This window comes from Oncorhynchus keta, chromosome 26 (assembly GCF_023373465.1).
Source record: "Oncorhynchus keta strain PuntledgeMale-10-30-2019 chromosome 26, Oket_V2, whole genome shotgun sequence".
In the NCBI taxonomy this organism is placed as follows: domain Eukaryota; kingdom Metazoa; phylum Chordata; class Actinopteri; order Salmoniformes; family Salmonidae; genus Oncorhynchus; species Oncorhynchus keta.
Genome location: NC_068446.1, coordinates 18,053,846 through 18,071,523, shown reverse-complemented (window position 1 = coordinate 18,071,523; position 17,678 = coordinate 18,053,846). Strand labels below are relative to the sequence as shown.

General features: G+C 45.0%; 1 protein-coding gene across 5 annotated transcripts in view; it reads right to left on the bottom strand.

Moving 5' to 3' along the window:
- LOC118359017 (nucleoprotein TPR-like) overlaps window positions 1-17,678 on the bottom strand; it is a 37,906-nt gene that overhangs the window by 9,401 nt on the left and 10,827 nt on the right. For all 5 annotated transcript variants that reach the window (XM_035737150.2, XM_035737152.2, XM_035737153.2 and 2 more), the window contains exons 11-31: window positions 14,488-14,685; window positions 14,045-14,152; window positions 13,622-13,848; window positions 13,288-13,451; window positions 12,932-13,074; window positions 12,276-12,424; window positions 11,949-12,111; window positions 11,628-11,762; window positions 11,321-11,461; window positions 9,995-10,178; window positions 9,223-9,389; window positions 8,919-9,071; window positions 8,628-8,744; window positions 8,148-8,351; window positions 7,711-7,898; window positions 7,416-7,563; window positions 4,041-4,178; window positions 3,724-3,855; window positions 3,403-3,527; window positions 2,422-2,632; window positions 1,954-2,100 (exon numbers count right to left, since the gene is read on the bottom strand). In XM_035737150.2, coding sequence (XP_035593043.1) covers window positions 1,954-2,100; window positions 2,422-2,632; window positions 3,403-3,527; window positions 3,724-3,855; window positions 4,041-4,178; window positions 7,416-7,563; window positions 7,711-7,898; window positions 8,148-8,351; window positions 8,628-8,744; window positions 8,919-9,071; window positions 9,223-9,389; window positions 9,995-10,178; window positions 11,321-11,461; window positions 11,628-11,762; window positions 11,949-12,111; window positions 12,276-12,424; window positions 12,932-13,074; window positions 13,288-13,451; window positions 13,622-13,848; window positions 14,045-14,152; window positions 14,488-14,685 — 3,342 coding nt within the window. The remainder of the gene's footprint in view (window positions 1-1,953; window positions 2,101-2,421; window positions 2,633-3,402; window positions 3,528-3,723; window positions 3,856-4,040; window positions 4,179-7,415; window positions 7,564-7,710; window positions 7,899-8,147; window positions 8,352-8,627; window positions 8,745-8,918; window positions 9,072-9,222; window positions 9,390-9,994; window positions 10,179-11,320; window positions 11,462-11,627; window positions 11,763-11,948; window positions 12,112-12,275; window positions 12,425-12,931; window positions 13,075-13,287; window positions 13,452-13,621; window positions 13,849-14,044; window positions 14,153-14,487; window positions 14,686-17,678) is intronic.

Sequence of the window (17,678 nt, the reverse complement as noted above, 5' to 3'; positions counted from 1 at the left end):
CATTGTCAACACTCTAAAATGCGTGTTCTCCCTACTTCCACTCATGCTACAACCAACACTGCAGATCAATGAATGAGTATAGCAAAGTGTTTTGATAAGCTTACGTTGTAATTATTAGAGGCTTGTGTTTTTTTAATGTCGAGGAATATTTCACTTTCTCTGTTCATAGAAGTAACATGAATTGAGTTTCGCCATCAGCTGGAAGACTGTGTCTAGATGTCGACCGATTATGATTTTTCCACGCCGATACTGATTATTGGAGGACCAAAAAAAACTATACATTGGGCGATTTTTCTCTATATATTTGTAATAATGACAATTACAACAATACTGAATGAACACTTTTATTTTAACTTAATATAATACATAAATAAAATCTATTTAGTCTCAAATAAATAATGAAACATGTTCAATTTGATTTAAATAATGCAAAAACACAGTGTTGGAGAAGAAAGTAAAAGTGCAATATGTGACATGTAAAAAAGCTAACGTTTAAGTTCCTTGCTCAAAACATGAGAACATATGAAAGCTGGTGGTTCAATATTCCCAGTTGTGACGTTTTAGGTTGTAGTTAAATAGGAATTATGACGCGTCGACTATTTCTCTCTACACAATTTGTATTTCATATACCTTTGACTATTGGATGTTCTTATAGCCTTTAGTATTTATTGCCAGCCTAATCTTGGGAGTTGATAGGCTTGAAGTCATAAACAGCGCTGTGCCTCAAGCATTGCTAAGAGCTGCTGGCAAACGCAGGAAAGTGCTATTTGAATGAATGCTTACGAGCCTGCTGCCTACCACTGCTCAGTCAGACTGCTCTATCAAATCATAGACTTAATTATAATATAATAAACACAGAAATATGAGCCTTTGGTCATTAATATGGTAAAATCCGGAAACTATAATTTCGAAAAGAAAGCGTTTATTCTTTCAGTGAAATACGGAACGGTTCCGTATTTTAACAAACGGGTGGCATCCCTAAGTCTAAATATTTCTGTTACATTGCACAACCTTCAATGTTATGTCATAATTATGTAACATTCTGGCAAATCAGTTCACTGTTCATAACGGAGCCAGGTGGCTCAAAATGTTGCGTACACCCTGCCTCTGCTTGCACTGAACGCAAGAGAAGTGAAACAATTTCCCTAGTTAATATTGCCTGCTAACATTCATTTCTTTTAACTAAATATGCGGGTTTAAAAAATATATACTTCTGTGTATTGATTTTAATAAAGGCATTGATGTTTATGGTTAGGTACATTTCTGCAAAGATTGCTTTTTTTGGCAATGCGCTTTTGTTAAATCATCACCCGTTTGGCGAAGTTGAAGTAGGCTGTGATTCGATGATAAATTAACAGGCACCGCATTGATTATATGCAACACAGAACAAGCTAGATAACCTAGTAATATCATCAACCATGTGTAGTTAACTATTATATTATATGAAGATATATTCTTTTTTATACGATACGTTTAATGCTAGCTAGCAATTTACCTTGGCTAGTTGCAGCCACAGAGTCCTTTTGACACAGCACTCGCGTAACAGGTGGTCAGCCTGCCACGCAGTTTCCTTGTGAATGGCAATGTAATCGCCCATAATCTGTGTCCAAAAAGGCCGAGGGAGAGCAGAGGGGCGGTTGATCCCACTGCTCTCCCTCCCTCAGTCCAGTAAATAAAAAAAGCACATTATTATGCTCACTCAGCTGTGCCTCAAGTAATACAACAAATGATCTGAGAAGAACATTGGCAGGGTAATTCAAGCAGAGCCAATATGCAGTGATAATGTATTGGGGCTATAGCCTACTGCACAAACATTGCTATAGAAATAACTGTTTTTAAATTGGTTAATGTTGCATAGGCTAGATATAGGTATGGGCTTGTATTTTGACTCAGAAAGTGATCTTTACTCAGAAACGTTGGTGACCACTGGTATAGGGGAAAGACTGCTCTGACCTTGTTGAGGTTATCCAGCTGTCCCTCCAGGTCTCTAGTCCGGGTTTCAGACTGTCCCAGGGAGTCTCTTAGACCCTGGAGCTCCTGGGCTGAGGCTTGCTGGGCCTCCTGCTCCTGGGCTGGTGTGGATGCTGCCTCTGACACCATCTGTAAAGGAGATCAGTCCAACACTCAACACAGCATGGCAGAATTCACACAAAAGAATGTCTATTTAATCAAGGACATCAGGTTAGACATTTTGAGTTGTCCGACTTGGTACCATTCCAGACCAGCACATCTGTAACTTAGCGACAAGATGAGTAGGGATATTATTAGTTTCACGAGAAAAGGATTGAGAGGAATCTTGGAGACGGAGTGAATTCAAGGCTGGGTTTCAGGAAACAACTTCGTGACAATCAATAAAAACAAATCAAAGGTTTCCCTCTATGAAACCAGAAAAGGCCCCAGTTGTTTAACCAAATAACCCACCTTGTCGTGCTCCACCTTGAGCTCATCATACTGGGCCTTGTAGCGCCGGCCGATCTTCCTGACCTGAGTGATGGTGCGGAACTTCTCCTGGATGTCCAGGTTCTTGGCCTCCACGTCCCTCCTCAGCGCATCCCTCTCAGAGCTCACCTTCCCCAGGCCTTCACGCAGGATCTGCACCTGGCTCTGCAGGGACGTCACCGACCCGCCACTCCTACAGGGAGATCACATATTAAAGATCTACATGTAGAATGCAGCCGCCTTGCGGAACTAGGTGAATTGCAACACAGCCTGAATTCAAACAACCCCCCCCCCCCTTTCCGGGCTTTACTCCCTGTCCCCTGACCAGCTTTTGCATCTTTTTACTTCCAGTTTTCTTTTGTATACCAGCTGAAACATTTGATATTTTGAGTTATTTAAAATATATTTCACAGTGGTATAGATGCGATTTTCTATACTTGTTTTGTAACAAATTGATATTAGGCAAACATCTAAGAAAACAAATTGCAACCAGGTAATGGCAGAGCGATTTCTATTGCCACTGTTGAATCTATTTCTGAGGAGATTACCACGCGTTTGAGTGATGCTGATGGAAGAGGGGGGGGGAGGCTGCACCATCAGAATGCAATTTTGTATGGGCCCAAAATATTTATTTAGTGGTTGGCAATAGTATTTCACTATCATTCCACTATTACTGCATATATATTATGGACATTTTCTGAAATAACAAAGCTAGAATTCTACATGTAGCTCCTTTAAAACAAAAATACTCAAGACTTTACATTATACTACATTCATCTGATTATCAAACTTTGTATTGTGTTGCTTGCCAATTTATTGTGTAGCATTTGTGCTTTTCAAAGAGGAGCCCATTTTTCTATTGTATCAAGTAAATCAGCTTCCTTGCGGTCGTTGGTACCTTGTAATAAGAGAATAGTAAAACAGTGATATTCAGTTTGGATTATAGACTAGGCTAACTCCCACCTGGTCACCTCAGCCTTGAGCCTGCCCGTCTCCTCAGTGAGTTGCTGGATGCGTTTGAGGTGAGCCTCTTTCTCAAAGTGGAGACGCTTGTACTCCTCCGGGTCCTTCTGCTGGCTCACCAGTTGCTATGTGGACATACAGAACAGATTATGTTTCAAATCCAATCTCAATAGATAGGTTTACAGACATTTGACAAGCTGTGGGTCGCAAGGAAGGCACCGTTCAAGCTTGGTGTCACTACTTTGAGAAAGTCTACTCTATGTTTTAGTGATTTTTTTTGTTGTTGGGGGGGGGGTATTCTTTTTTCTGTCGCTAAGCAACCTGTGTTCTGGCCTTCCAGCGTTTGATGTCCTCTTCCAGAATCCTCTTCTCTGCCTGCAGCATGCCGCTCTTCTCACTCAGCTCAGCGTTGGACTCCTGCATGGGCATTACGTCTAACTCCAGCTTACGCACCTATATATAAAGATATGTCAATCAATACACAGAGAAAAAAAAGTTAAGCCTCAGTCTAAAACGAGCCTAAAATCTAAACTGGGACGAAATTCACAGAAGGTTTCCTGAGAATTTTTTTTACATTGGTTATGATATCAAATCCAAAGTTTGGTGCTTTAACCCTGAGAAAGTTAATCTGCTCTTACTTTAGCCTGTGTCTGCTGCAGCTCCTGCTCCATCCTCTCTTTCTCCTCTCTCAGCATCTTGTTGGTCTCCATCAGGACACTCATGGTCTCAGTCTTCTTCATCAGCTCATCGTGCTGAGCCAGGGTCTTAGCCGTCACCTGGGGTCAGGGGTTAAAGGTCATAAAGAGCACTTAGGTGACATGATCATTTTGAGCTGCCATTTCTCTCATCACCCACACCCTCTTCATTCATGAACAAGGCAACAGTAAACATGTCTGCCACTAATGACGCAGCCAATTAGTGACAATTCAAATGTAATTTTAATGAACAATACACACAAATCTGAAAGTAAAAGAATGGAATTAAGAAATATATAAACATTAGGACGAGCAATGTCGGAGCAGCATTGACTGAAATACAGTAGAATAGAATACAGTGTATACATATGAAATTAGTAAAGGAGTACGCAAGCAGCAAGCAGTTTGCCCCCGGTGATGCATTAGGTAGACCGCAACACTCTCTGGAAAGCCCAGCGGTTGTGGGCAGTGCAGTTGCCGTACCAGGTGGTGATGCCTGTAAAAAAGTTTGTAAGGGTCTCAGGGGCCAAGCCACATTTCTTCAGTGTGGGTGGACCATTTCAAAATCGTCAATGATGTATATGCCAAGGAACTTGAAGTTTTCCACATTCTCCACTGTGGTCCAGTCAATGTGGAAAGGGGCGTGCTCCCTCTGCTTTTTCCTGAAGTCCACGATCATCTCATTCGTTTTGTTGATGTTGAGGGAGAGGTTATTTTCCTGGCACCACTCCGCCAGGGTCCTCACCACCTCTCTGTAGGCTGTCTCGTCATTGTTGGTAATCAGGCCTACTACGGTTGTGTCATCTGCAAACTTGATGATTGAGTTGGAGGCGTGCATGGCCACGCAGTAATGGGTGAACAGGGAGTACAGGAGGGGGCTGAGCATCAGTGAAGTGGAGGTGATGTTTCCTACCTTCACCACCTGGGGGCAGCCCGTCAGGAAGTCCAGGACCCAGTTGCACAGGGTGGAGTTCAGACCCAGGACCCTGAGTTGATGATGAGCTTGGAGGGTACTATGGTGTTGAAGGCTAAGAAGCTGTAGCCAATGAACAGTATCCTTACATAGGTATTCCTCTTGTCCAGATGATATAGGGCTGTGTGCAGTGCAATGGCGATTGCATTGTCTGTAGATCTATTGGGGCGGTAAGCAAATTGAAGTGGCTCTAGGGTGTCAGGTAAGGTATAGGTGATATGATCCTTAACTAGCCTCTCAAAGCACTTCATGATGACTTAAGTGAGTGCTACGGAATGATAGTCATTTAGTTCAGTTACCTTTGCTTTCTTGAGTACAGGAACAATGGTGGACATCTTGAAGCATGTGGGGACAACAGACTAGGATAGGGAGAGATTGAATATGTCCATAAACACTCCAGCCAGCTGATCTGCGTATGCTCTGATGACGCGGCTAGGGATGCCGTCTGGGCCAGCAGCCTTGCGAGGGTTAACGCGCTTAAATGTCTTACTCACGTCGGCCACGGAGAACCAGAGCCCACAGTCTTTGGGAGCGGGCCGCGTCGATGGCACTGTGTTATCCTCAAAGTGGGCGAAGGTGTTTAGCTCGTCCGGGAGCAAGACGGTGTCCGCGACGTGGCTGGTTTTCCCTTTGTAATCCATAATAGTCTGTAGACCCTGCCACATACGTCTTGTGTCTGAGCCGTTTTGAACTGCGACTCCTCTTTGTCGCTGTTCTGACGTTTTGCCTGTTTGATTGCCTTGGAGGGAAAAACTACACTGTTTGTATTCGACCATATTCCCAGTCACCTTGCGATGGTTAAATGCAGTGGCTCATGCTTTCAGTTTAACGCGTTGCTGCTATCTATCCGCGGTTTCTGGTTTGGGTAGGTTATAAGCACATCGTGAACAGCATCCCCTATACACTTCCTGATGAACTCACAGTGTCCGTGTATAGTCACCGTGCCCGTGTATACATCAATGTTATTCTCAGAGGCTACCCGGAACATATCCCAGTCCGCGTGATCAAAACAATCTTGCAGCGTGGATTCCGATTTGTCAGACCAGCGTTGAATAGACCTTAGCACGGGTACATCCTGTTTGAGTTTCTGCCTATAGGAAGGGAGGGAGGACCAAAATGGAGTTGTGATCTGATTTGCCGAAGGGAGGGCCTTGTAGGCATCCCGGAAAAGAGAATAGCAGTGGTCGAGTGTTTTAGCAGCATGAGTACTACAGTCAATGTGTTGATAGAACTTCGATAGCGTTTTCATCAAATTTGATTTGTTAAAATCCCCAGCTACAATAAATGCAGCCTCAGGATATGTGGTTTCCAGTTGGCATAAAGTCCAGTGTAGTTCCCTGAGGGCCGTCATGGTATCGGCTTGAGGGGGAATATACACGGCTGTGACTATAACAGAAGAGAATTCTCTTGGGAGGAAATACGGTCGGCATTTGATTGTGAGGTATTCTAGGGTCGGGTGAACAAAATACGTTATCACAACCACACCATGAGTGGTTAATCATGAAACATACTCCAACACCTTTCTTCCCGGAGAGTTCCTTATTCATGTCTGTGCGATACACTGAGAAACCAGCTGGCTGTATGTACGGGGACAGTATATCCAGAGAGAGCCATGATTTCCTGAAACAGATTATGTTACAGTCCCTGATGTCTCTGTGGAAGGAGATCCTGGCCCTGAGCTCGCCATTCGGAAGCGGGACTCCCGAATGGCGCAGCGGTCTAAGGCACTGCATCTCAGTGCAAGAGGAGTCACTACAGTCCCTGGTTCGAATCCAGGCTGTATCACATCCGGCCGTGATTAGGAGTCCCATAGGAAGGAAGGCGCTCAATTGGCCCAGCATCGACCGGGTTTGGCCGTCATTGTAAATAAGAGTTTATTCTTAACTGACTTGCCTAGTTAAATAAAAGGTTAAAAAATATATATAATAATTATAAAATGATTGTCTTCACACCCTATCAAAATGTTCACTTTTTCTTAATGGGCAGAGGTTATGGTTTCTCATGAGGAGATGCATATATGTACACAATGTCATGACGGTTGCTCAAATGGGACAGGTGATATGTTTGTTCGAAGTTTGGAATTACTATAGCGCTCCCCTTGGACTAATCAGTAATTTAGGAAATGCCAGACCTATGGCAAGACGCATCATTTACCCCAAGTCTAGTCAAAATCGTCCCAGTGGTGTCTGAGATACTAACGAACGATTTCATCATGAAGACAACAAAATCTGTGGGTTTTTTCACCACTCTGATTTTGAAATGTCTTTTTAGTCTAGAAATAGGATTAATCTGGGTCCAGGAACCCCCCCCCATAAACCATTGGCTGTCCATATTGTCCAGCTCACCTGCATCCTTTCCCGCTCAGCACTAAAGCTCTCCTGCAGTTCTCTCAGCTCTCTCTCCAGGTGCTCCACTCTCAGCCTGTGACGAAGACTTTCTCCCTGGGCCACCTCGAACCGTGACTCCGCTATCTCCTTCTCCCGACGCACAAACCTGCATCACGACAGGGAAGGGACAGAAGATATGATGAGAGAAAAGGTATTGCAGAAGTGTAGTGATTGCATGAAATTGGCTTTAAATGGCAGACTTGCTCTTGCTTTGCAAAGAGACAGATCGAGGGAGGGGCTGAGAGACCATTACCTGAGTATCTCGAGGACCTGGTCCTGAGACTTTCCCTGCTCAGTGAGGGAGATGTTCAGAGGGCTCTCGTTGACCTGGCGCTGCAGGGTGGCGGCTATCTTGCTGCTCATGGTCTGAATCTGTTCATGGAGGAGGCTGTTTTGCCTCTGCAGCTCCTCAGAGCGAGACACCACCTTAGACATCTCCTCCTGACAACGAGAGAGAAATGTACATTATAGCCTCGTGGTGTACACCAGCTACGTAAGCAGCACAACCCCTGCAAACTAGTGGGAGTTCGCAATCACTAGCTAGCTTCCAACATCAACACAGAAGTGTAAAAATCTATTTGACCATCATCATCTACACGTCAAACCATTTGCAACAAACACCATATCTATTATTCATAATATAAGCGTTTCCCTTGACTGCCATCTAATCAATCGACTGCTATTACCTACCTTGAGGATCCTCTCCTGTTCCTCCCAGGAGACTCTGGCCTCCAGTAGCTGAGCAGAGGTTCTCTGAGCCCTCTCCTCCAGCTGCTGTCTGAGCGTGGCTGCCTGCAGAGCCTGGGCCTTCGCTGCCTGGAGGGCCTCCACGTCTGCAGCGTGAAGCATCATCTCACGCTCGTACTTATCCTGCGCCTCCGACACCAGCGTGGCCTGGGAGGGGGAGAAGAGGAGAGACCAGCATTACAGACTAGCTTTATCTGACGACCTAGCTGTAATACAGTACTTAATGAATGGTTGATAATGTATGCTACATTATCATAGTTGACATTTACTTGGGTTAGCGACAATCAAGCTAGGTAATGCTCTATAGCAGGAAAGTGGGAAACAAGGTGGCAAATAGCTTGGTCAGATATGCCTTGTGAAAAGTTGGCATATCACTACAACTCGATCAGGGCCAATTCGCCAACGCCCAAGCCTCCATCTCACCTGCTCCTGGCTGTCCAGTATGGCCTGCTGTTCCTGGGCTGCTGCCACCACCGCCCTCTGTAGTGCCTCCTGGTGGTCCGCCTGCACACTGCTCAGACTCCTCCTCAGCTCAGCCACCTGACACACACAGGGTTAAGGAAAACAGGAATCTGTTCATATCTTCAACATGGAACAATGAGGACGCCGGCATTGTGTGAACCCAGCACCTACTGGATGTGGTTAAATACTACTGAATGTATCAGCTATACAGTGAGGAGATTTTCAATAAGGGCATAGATGTCTGCTTCATACCTGCTGCTCTACAGAGGCCAGGGCTTTCCTCTTCTCCTCCTGTAGGCCCTGCTTCTCCTTCTCTGCCTCCAGGAGCTTTCTCTCCAGATGACGGTGCTGCTCCTGAGCCTCCTTTACACGCTCCTCCATGGAGGACCGAGCCTGCTCCATCACCTAGAGAGAGGAACGAGGAGAGGAAGCGAGTGAGAGATTTGGGGCTAAAATGCTTATGGAACTGCACTACTAAGGGGTTAGGGGATAGGGTGGCATGCTACTAAGGGTTGGTACACGCCTAAGGGGTTAGGGGCCAGGGTAGAGTCCTGACCTGCTTCTCTTTATCCATGGACTCCTCTAGGCTCTGGGCCATGGCTCTGTACTGCTCTTTGCTGGAGGTGGCTGTCCTCAACTGCTCTGCCAGCTCCTCTGCCTGCGTCTCGGCCTGCCCCAGGCGGCCACGCAGATCCTCAGAGTCCCCTTTTGAACCATGGAGTCCTGGGGAGGTTAGAGGAAAGGGGGGAGTGAAGAAGGACGAGGAGCAGAGAGGTAAGGAAAGAGAGAGGGAGAGAGGTGTAAGTGCCACAGACTGAAGTCACAGGTGTCATGGGCAGCATAAAAATGATCCCTGTGGTGAACCCTAATGATACTACCATAACACTGCTAATGGTGCAGGCACCAGAAACACTCACCCTCCAGGCCTGTTTGAGGGTTTTAGTTAGCTTGTTTTACTACATTTCCTATAAAATACTATAAGACGACCTAATGAAAGCATGGCTATAGACACCGACCTGACTTATGTCTACACAAGGAAAAGCAGAATAACATCCCACAACTTTAAGGAAACAATTAAGAGAATGTTAGACTGGCCTAAATCAATTAATTGTAGACCAGCTTGGCAGTTGGAAAAATATGAATCAGAGACTATTTGAAAATAGCAATTCTGTACGTGCCCGTCTTGAGGAAAACTCCAACTGAGTACTATACACATTAAAGCCATTCCAACATTCTCAGGATATAAAAACTTTTATGAGTGGTTCCTGAACATTCTGAGGTCTCAGAAGGCACTGAGGTTGATTCTGTAACATTGTGTGTACTCTTACCTTTGAGGCCCATGGGAATGGACGGGGAGCTTTGGGAGCCCAGGGATGGACGGCCACCTTCTTCACTGCCCTGCTGCAGCCTGAGAGAGCTCATCTCCAGCTGGGCAGCACTCAGCTGATCCCTGGTCTTCTGGAGCAGGCCTGTCTGGGTCTCCAGCTGCCTTTTGGCATCCATCAGCTGCAACTGGAAATTTAAAAAAGGAGAGGAAGGGGTTCATTTAATCTATGGTGCGTATCAGTGGAGGCTGGTGGGAGGAGCTATAGGAGGATGGGCTCATTGCTCTGCCGGAATTAAATAAACGCAACAGAATCAAACGTGGTTTCCATGTATTTGATACCGTTCCATTTATTCCATTCCAGCCATTACAAATGCAACTGTCCTCCTATAGCTCCTCCCCCACCAGCCTCCACTGGTATGCACCATAGATTAAATTAACCCCTTCCTCTCCTTTTTTAAATTTCAAGACTAGTCATTCAACTGAGACTGCTCTTCTCTGTATCACGGAGGCGCTCCGCACTGCTAAAGCTAACTCTCTCTCCTCTGCTCTCATCCTTCTAGACCTATCGGCTGCCTTCGATACTGTGAACCATCAGATCCTCCTCTCTACCCTCTCCGAGTTGGGCATCTCTGGCGCGGACCACGCTTGGATTGCGTCCTACCTGACAGGTCGCTCCTACCAGGTGGCGTGGCGAGAATCTGTCTCCTCACCACGCACTCTCACCACTCGCTTCCAGTTGAAGCTCGCATCCGCTACAAGACCATGGTGCTTGCCTACGGAGCTGTGAGGGGAACGGCACCTCAGTACCTACACCCAAACAAGGGCACTGCGTTCATCCACCTCTGGCCTGCTCGCCTCCCTACCACTGAGGAAGTACAGTTCCCGCTCAGCCCAGTCAAAACTGTTCGCTGCTCTGGCCCCCCAATGGAACAAACTCCCTCACGACGCCAGGACAGCGGAGTCAATCACCACCTTCCGGAGACACCTGAAACCCCACCTCTTTAAGGAATACCTAGGATAGGATAAAGTAATCCTTCTCACCCCCCTTAAAAGATTTAGATGCACTATTGTAAAGTGGCTGTTCCACTGGATGTCATAAGGTGAATGCACCAATTTGTAAGTCGCTCTGGATAAGAGCGTCTGCTAAATGATTTAAATGTAAATGTAATGTAAATGCATGTACAAATGCTTTGAGTGCTGCCTTTTTGAAGCAAGTCTCTGGGGGAAAAATGAATAAGTGTGATATTAGAGAAAGCTGAAAGATAGAAAATAGAATCCAGGTAGAGGGGGTTGTGGTTGGCACTGAGAAGAGGTATCAGGGACTTACATCTTGGTTTCTGCCCAGCAGGTGGCGTTGCTCCACATCGTGCCCCAGTCTCTTCTGCAGCTGGCCGATCTCTCTTTCCTGCTTCTCTATCTGGGCGCTCATGCGCTGCCTGGTGTCCGTCTCTGAGCGCTCCAATGTGGCCTGGATGAGCACACAGGGAGTGGAACGTTAAAACAGACTAATGCAGAGAGAGAGAGAGAGAGAGAGAACAGTGCCTCAACCATTTTATGAGTGGTTAGTTTGAGTTGTTTCCATTGTCTTGACATTGGTGTTTGTGTATAGGCAAGCACATGGCGTGTGTGTAAACCTGTATGGTCTTGAGATTGGTGAGCAGCATGTTCTGTCCTCGTTGTTGGGTCTGCATGGTCTCTTTCTCCTGGGTCAGTCTGGACTCCACTAGCTTCAGCATATCCCTCTCCTTCCTGAGGCTCTCAGCACGACCCTGGGGGAGAACGGTGTCAGCACAGCTCACTGTGGCTTAGAAACTAGATGTAATGCATGTATACTAAAGACGGAGCAAAACACTAACACACATTACGAAAGAGAGAGAGACTAAGTATTGTCTGTCTAACACAATGAACAAAAGGCTTGGGACACACAAACATGAGGTACACACACAAACACACACCTCTGCCATGTTGAGTTTCTCCTGTGCAACTCTCAGGTCCTCTGTCAAGGTGTTAACAGTTTGCTCATTCTTCTGGGCTACAGCAGCCATCTTCTGTCCCTTCTCCTTCAAAGAGGCAATATCCTTCCTGTAGCCCTCCACATTATCCTGCAGCATCTCATACCTGGGGGGGGGGAGTAAGTCGCCAAGCAGGTTCCGTTAGTTATCAAGCAAAGTTTGCTAAAATATTGTGAAGTCATACTCCTGAGTTCAAAGAAAAAGACAAGCTACCTCATCATGTGATATTGTCTTGTGTAGTGTCCTGAGAGTGATGTGCAGTGCTCTTACCTCTTGGAGGTAAACTCCAGTTGGGTGGATATCTTGGCATTCTGTGATCTCTGGTCAGACACCTGCTCATGTAGCTTCTCAGTCTGTTCCGCCAGGGCCTTGTCACTCTCAGACCTCTCCCTCTTATAGGAGGAGAACACCTCCTGCAACTACACACACAGCAAACAAGACGTTCCTTCAGATAAGAGTACAGCAACAATTTTTTATCAACCCGATTGAAGGATATTGTTTGTGATCTATCATAAAATGGTGGTTTGATGCGACAGAAGGACAGACAATGTTGCATATATACCGAGTGTACAAAACATTTGGAGCACCTTCCTACTATTCAGTTGCGCACCCCACACGGAAAACTGTTGAGGGAGAAATACTCTATGCCATTGCGTTTGAATGGGGTATGGTAGTAGGTGCCAGGTGCACCGGTTTGTGTCAAGAAATGCAAAGCAGCTGGGTTTTTCACCCTTGACAGGTTACCGTGTGTATCAAGAATGGTCCACCACCCAAAGGACATCCAGCCAACTTGACACAACTGTGGAAGCATTGGAGTCAACATGGGCCAACATCCCTGTGGAACGCTTTTGACACTTTGTAGAGTCCATGCCCTGACAAGTTGAGGATGTTCTGAGGGCAAAAGGGTGAGAATTATGTGGGCTCACCTGTCGGAGGGCTGCCTTGGCCTCCACCGCCTCAGTTGACTCTGTCGCCATTGTAATGATTCCAGTGGGCGCGGCTGTGGTGGGGGTGACAGCTGGGGAGCGGTGGGGGGTGGAGGTCAGGGAGAATTCCTCGGGTGCTGCACCTGAGACAAGAGGTCAAAGGGTCAGTGTGTAGGTAACATACGAATCTAAAAGTTCTCCACCGGAGCTGGGCCAAAACTGACTAGCAATAAAGAACCAAAAGGCTACACAGGGTATATGTTGCTCGCGTGCTTTATTCCTGCACCCACATTTACAAAGGTTTGGCTACACTAGCCTCATCAGGCCGTGAAGAAGGAAATGTATGTGAACCCCACCTTGCTGAGGGAAGCTGACTCCAGTGGCCTGAGCCAGCAGCACACGGTACATGTCTCTCTGCCTGACAATGGACTCAGCCAGCTGCATCTGGTGGCTCCGCTGCTCCCTCAGAGCCTCCAGCTCTGCCTGGGCCTTCTCCAGACTCCGCTCCAGCTCACTGCGCCTGGAGGGAGAATACAATGACCTTTATCTATCCACAGAGAACAGAAACATTTTGCTGACAGGGAAAATCAAAAGGAAAGGTGGAGCAGGAGCTACCGCCATAATGCTTATACTATTCCAAATCAGCAAAACTCAAATGATCAGCAAAGAACATGGACAAGTATATCGCACTTGGTGCCTGTGGTCTCAGTCTCCTCTCTCTCCTGTGCGTCGCTGAGCTCTCGGAGGGCCACCAGGAGGCGCTGGTTCTGCTGCTGGAGCTCCTCCACGCCACGGAACGTCACCAGGTGCTGTGTGATGACCTCCGACGTGCTGCTGATGTCAGCAGAGCTCACCTCCTCATCGAATGCTACGTGGTTGCCACGTGCCTCCTCCAGCTCAATGAGTAGGACACGGATCTGGTGGGTAATGGTATGGGGTGAAAAAGCTATTGATTATGTCCGAACAGTCATACCTACAAGAGTCACTTTTTTTATAATCAACATTTGTATAGATTTTTTTCACACATAATTCTATGACAGCACTGAGGTTTTAGAGGTGATGTTAAGAAAAGCAGTGAGGCTTCACTAAAAGAGATAATATAGGATGTCCCACCTGCTGTGCCATGTCTGCCAGTTGCACCTCAGACCTACGGTTGTCTCTCTCCAGGACAGAAGAGTGCTTGTTGGCCTCGTCAGTCACCTTCTGCAGACGTTGCACCTCCTGAAACACATAGTAACCAGTTATAGTGTGTCAGAACGTATATAGTGGACTTTCATAAGTGCACGGCATCAGCAGTGCAGTTCACCAATACCAACTCAAATACATTGCAGTGCAGTTCACCAATTACAATTCAAACACATTCTTTTCACTTACGCTGGACAATCTGCACGATCTGGTTTAGTGCAGTTTTAGTGCAGTTCAAAACCTTGCATTAATCAGGAGTTGACTGTACATTGGTTTCTAACTATCCTCACATATCCTCCGTTTGACTTACAGCAGGATTTTTGGTACTGTATAACAAATTCACAAACGATAAATACATTTTAAAAAAACACCTTAACTGCCTGTTCCAGCTTGGCCGACAGGCTGGCCACAGACTTCTGCATGCGCTCATGTTCGTCCCGCTGGCGTTTGAGGACGGGACCCTTGGCCTCCACCTCCTGCACTATGTCATCCAGGTACTTATTCACCCGTTTGTTCTCCACACGCTGCAGCTCCAGCGCCTCCTGGGTCTCCACATACGCCGTATACAACTGGAGAGAAGAAAGAAGAAGCTCAAACTCATACTATATACTATGATACAACATGTGGTACTGTATACTATGAGCGTCATGTTTCTTAATATAACCATTTGCTGAGCAAAGTCAAGAATCTCTGCAGATTAATTCTGTAAATACAGAATACATACAGTACCAGTCAAAGGTTTGGACACCTACTGATTCAAGGGTTTCTCTGAAATTCTTTAAACTATGTTCTTCATTGTTGAATAAAAGTGAAGACATCAAAACTAAGAAATAATCCTTCTTGAAAAAAAGTGTAATAAATCCATGTAATATAGCCTACACCATCACAGTTAATCCATTATTTATTTTAGGCAGTTCTAAAGAAACATGATATGAAGAAAATGTCGTCTATTTCAGTGGAACAGAATAGCATACTCCGAGTTGTCCTTTATGTGAGGCCCTGATCTCGCTATGCCGTATGGCTGTGGGCTACACTAGTTCATTTAGCAGACAAGATTTGCTTAGAATTCCGCGGCATTATTTTAGAATATGAAGACTACAATTGAACATAGCTGAATAAAATAGAAAGGATATTTTCTCCAAAGGATTTCCAAAGGAGTGCGCACATGCAGCTATTCTGTGTTGAGCAGTTAACAAAGAAACAGGTCCTCCTATATGCTTCATTTTGAGTTATTTATGCATTCCCACGTTTGGACATACAATGCCCCCTAAAATAGTCCATGCCTTGTGGCAGTTGTGCCATTGAGCTGAATAAAATAATCATAATTCCTTCCTCCCGGCTGCCAATCGCTTTGCTCCGAAGCACCTCTCACTCACACGGCTCCCTCGGATACCTCAATTCTTATTAGCTAATTCCCGTCACGTAATCGGGCCCTTCTCACAGGCATCTCATCTTCGAAGTAGGCTTCAAGTGAAGACAGACGCAATCGGGAACGCAACAGCACGCATTTACACTTCGTCAGCCAAAAAGATGAGTAGGCCTAACGAACAGCAAAAGCACTGGTCTGTCCATTTACTATCCCCCATAGTACAAAAGTTGACCTATTCCATTGGTCAATTTGTCCTACTGTGCAAGAAATAAATATTCCAAACATACTCTGAGAAGGTTGTGGGATGTGATAGATCCCAAATGAATACAAGAACTAGCATCAAAAAACTATTTAAAAGCAATGAGGCTGATGCAACAGATCAGAACATTTACCACAAAATATTGATAAACTACTAGGATACTTCTTCACATTATAAGCCCAGCAATGTGCACACTGCATTAGGCTGGCTATAAGCAGGAATGTTCCAAAATGCAATTAGCGGGAAAATACCGTTCTTAAAAGTGACCGCAAATGCAATTATGCATGTAATGCTTTATTATTTATGGTGAAAATTATCTTCCGCAAACTTGAAACTCATGGGCTGCCTATATCAGTTAGGCTCTACACCGGTTGTAAAGCAGATAAATGTGCTTATTTTTAGTTAGTTATTTGGCCACTTTAGTTGTGATACAAACCTTATCAAAACATATAAGTCTATGAGCTAGGCTACATGAAATGTCTGACTATGATGTGAAAAAAATCTGTGCTGTTTCTTGCCTTACTGCACACGCTGGGCATCATTCACAAGTGATAATACATCATTCACAAGTGATAATGTTGTCACCCATCAGACTATTCTTCATTTAATCTCGTCTTTACATATACTAAATAATATATGTGTGAAATTTGTTTTGGATTTAGACTGGACCATTATCATGCACCCATCTCAGAACAGGGGCAGGGGAAATGTATATTTTTTGCATTGATGCCAGAGTGATTAGAGTGACAATGGAGTGCTGAGTACCAGGCAGTTATCAAGTTTGGTAGGCTACTAATGACCATCAGCAGCATCAAAGCACAGTTTTGGAGAAGCCTAGTTGCCGTGACTAAACGGTCACGTGGAATTTGACTGCGGTCATGACTGCCGGTGTGGCAGTAATATGGTCACTGTAACAGCCCTAATACTGCCAAATCCTACCCATCACTAATGGTGAGAGATGTGAAAGGGAGCGGAGTTACAGCCTCGCTTTTTCCAATAATAGCAGTAAGCTCAAGTTACAACCTGCCTTTTTCTTGACAGATAGCTGAACTAGCCAATTGAGTCGTTTCAAATTTTGTCCTGGCAGCTGAGTTGTTTAGAGATGCGTCCTGAAAGCAAAAATGTTTTTTTTTATTTTTTTTATCCTGATCAAGGAAAATGACACAATAATAAACTATTTTCATAAGCATCTGTGATTACAAATCATGACGTTACACGTTGGAACTATTTGCATTGAATAAATGCTATTTTATAGTCTCAAACGGCAATGCCTATATGAGGTCCTTCCATACAGGCGGGCCATTCTGGAGTGATGCTTCTATGCAAGCTGGAGTGATGCTTCTACTGATAACATGATCAGTAGGCTAATATACAGCGAGCTCCAAAAGTAATGGGAAAGTGACACACTGTTGTTTTGGCCCTGTACTCCAGCACTTTGGATTTGCAACAATATGACGATGAGGTTGAAGTGCAGCCTGCCAGATTTAATTTGAGGGTATTTTCATCCATATCGTGTGAACCATTTACAAATTACAGCACATTTTGTACATAGTCCCCACGTTTGGGGACCAACAGTTTTGGGACAAATTCACTTGTATGTGTATTAAAGTAGTGAAAAGTTTAGTATTTGGTCCCATCTTCATAGCACACAATAACTATATCAAGCTTGTGATTCTACCAATTTGTGGGATGCATTTGCTTTTTGTTTTGGATGCTTTCCAGCTCATGTGAATGAGTGAGAAAGTTAGACGCACAAATACCATAACACCAAGACATACTAACCTTTCCGATTACTTTGAGACCAATATAAATGAATGGTAAATAATGTAACGTGTCACCTTTATTGCAAATAATAAAATCGAATTTCTAAACACTTCTACAGCCATGTGGATGCTACTGTTTACAGATAATCCTGAATGAATTGTGAATGATCA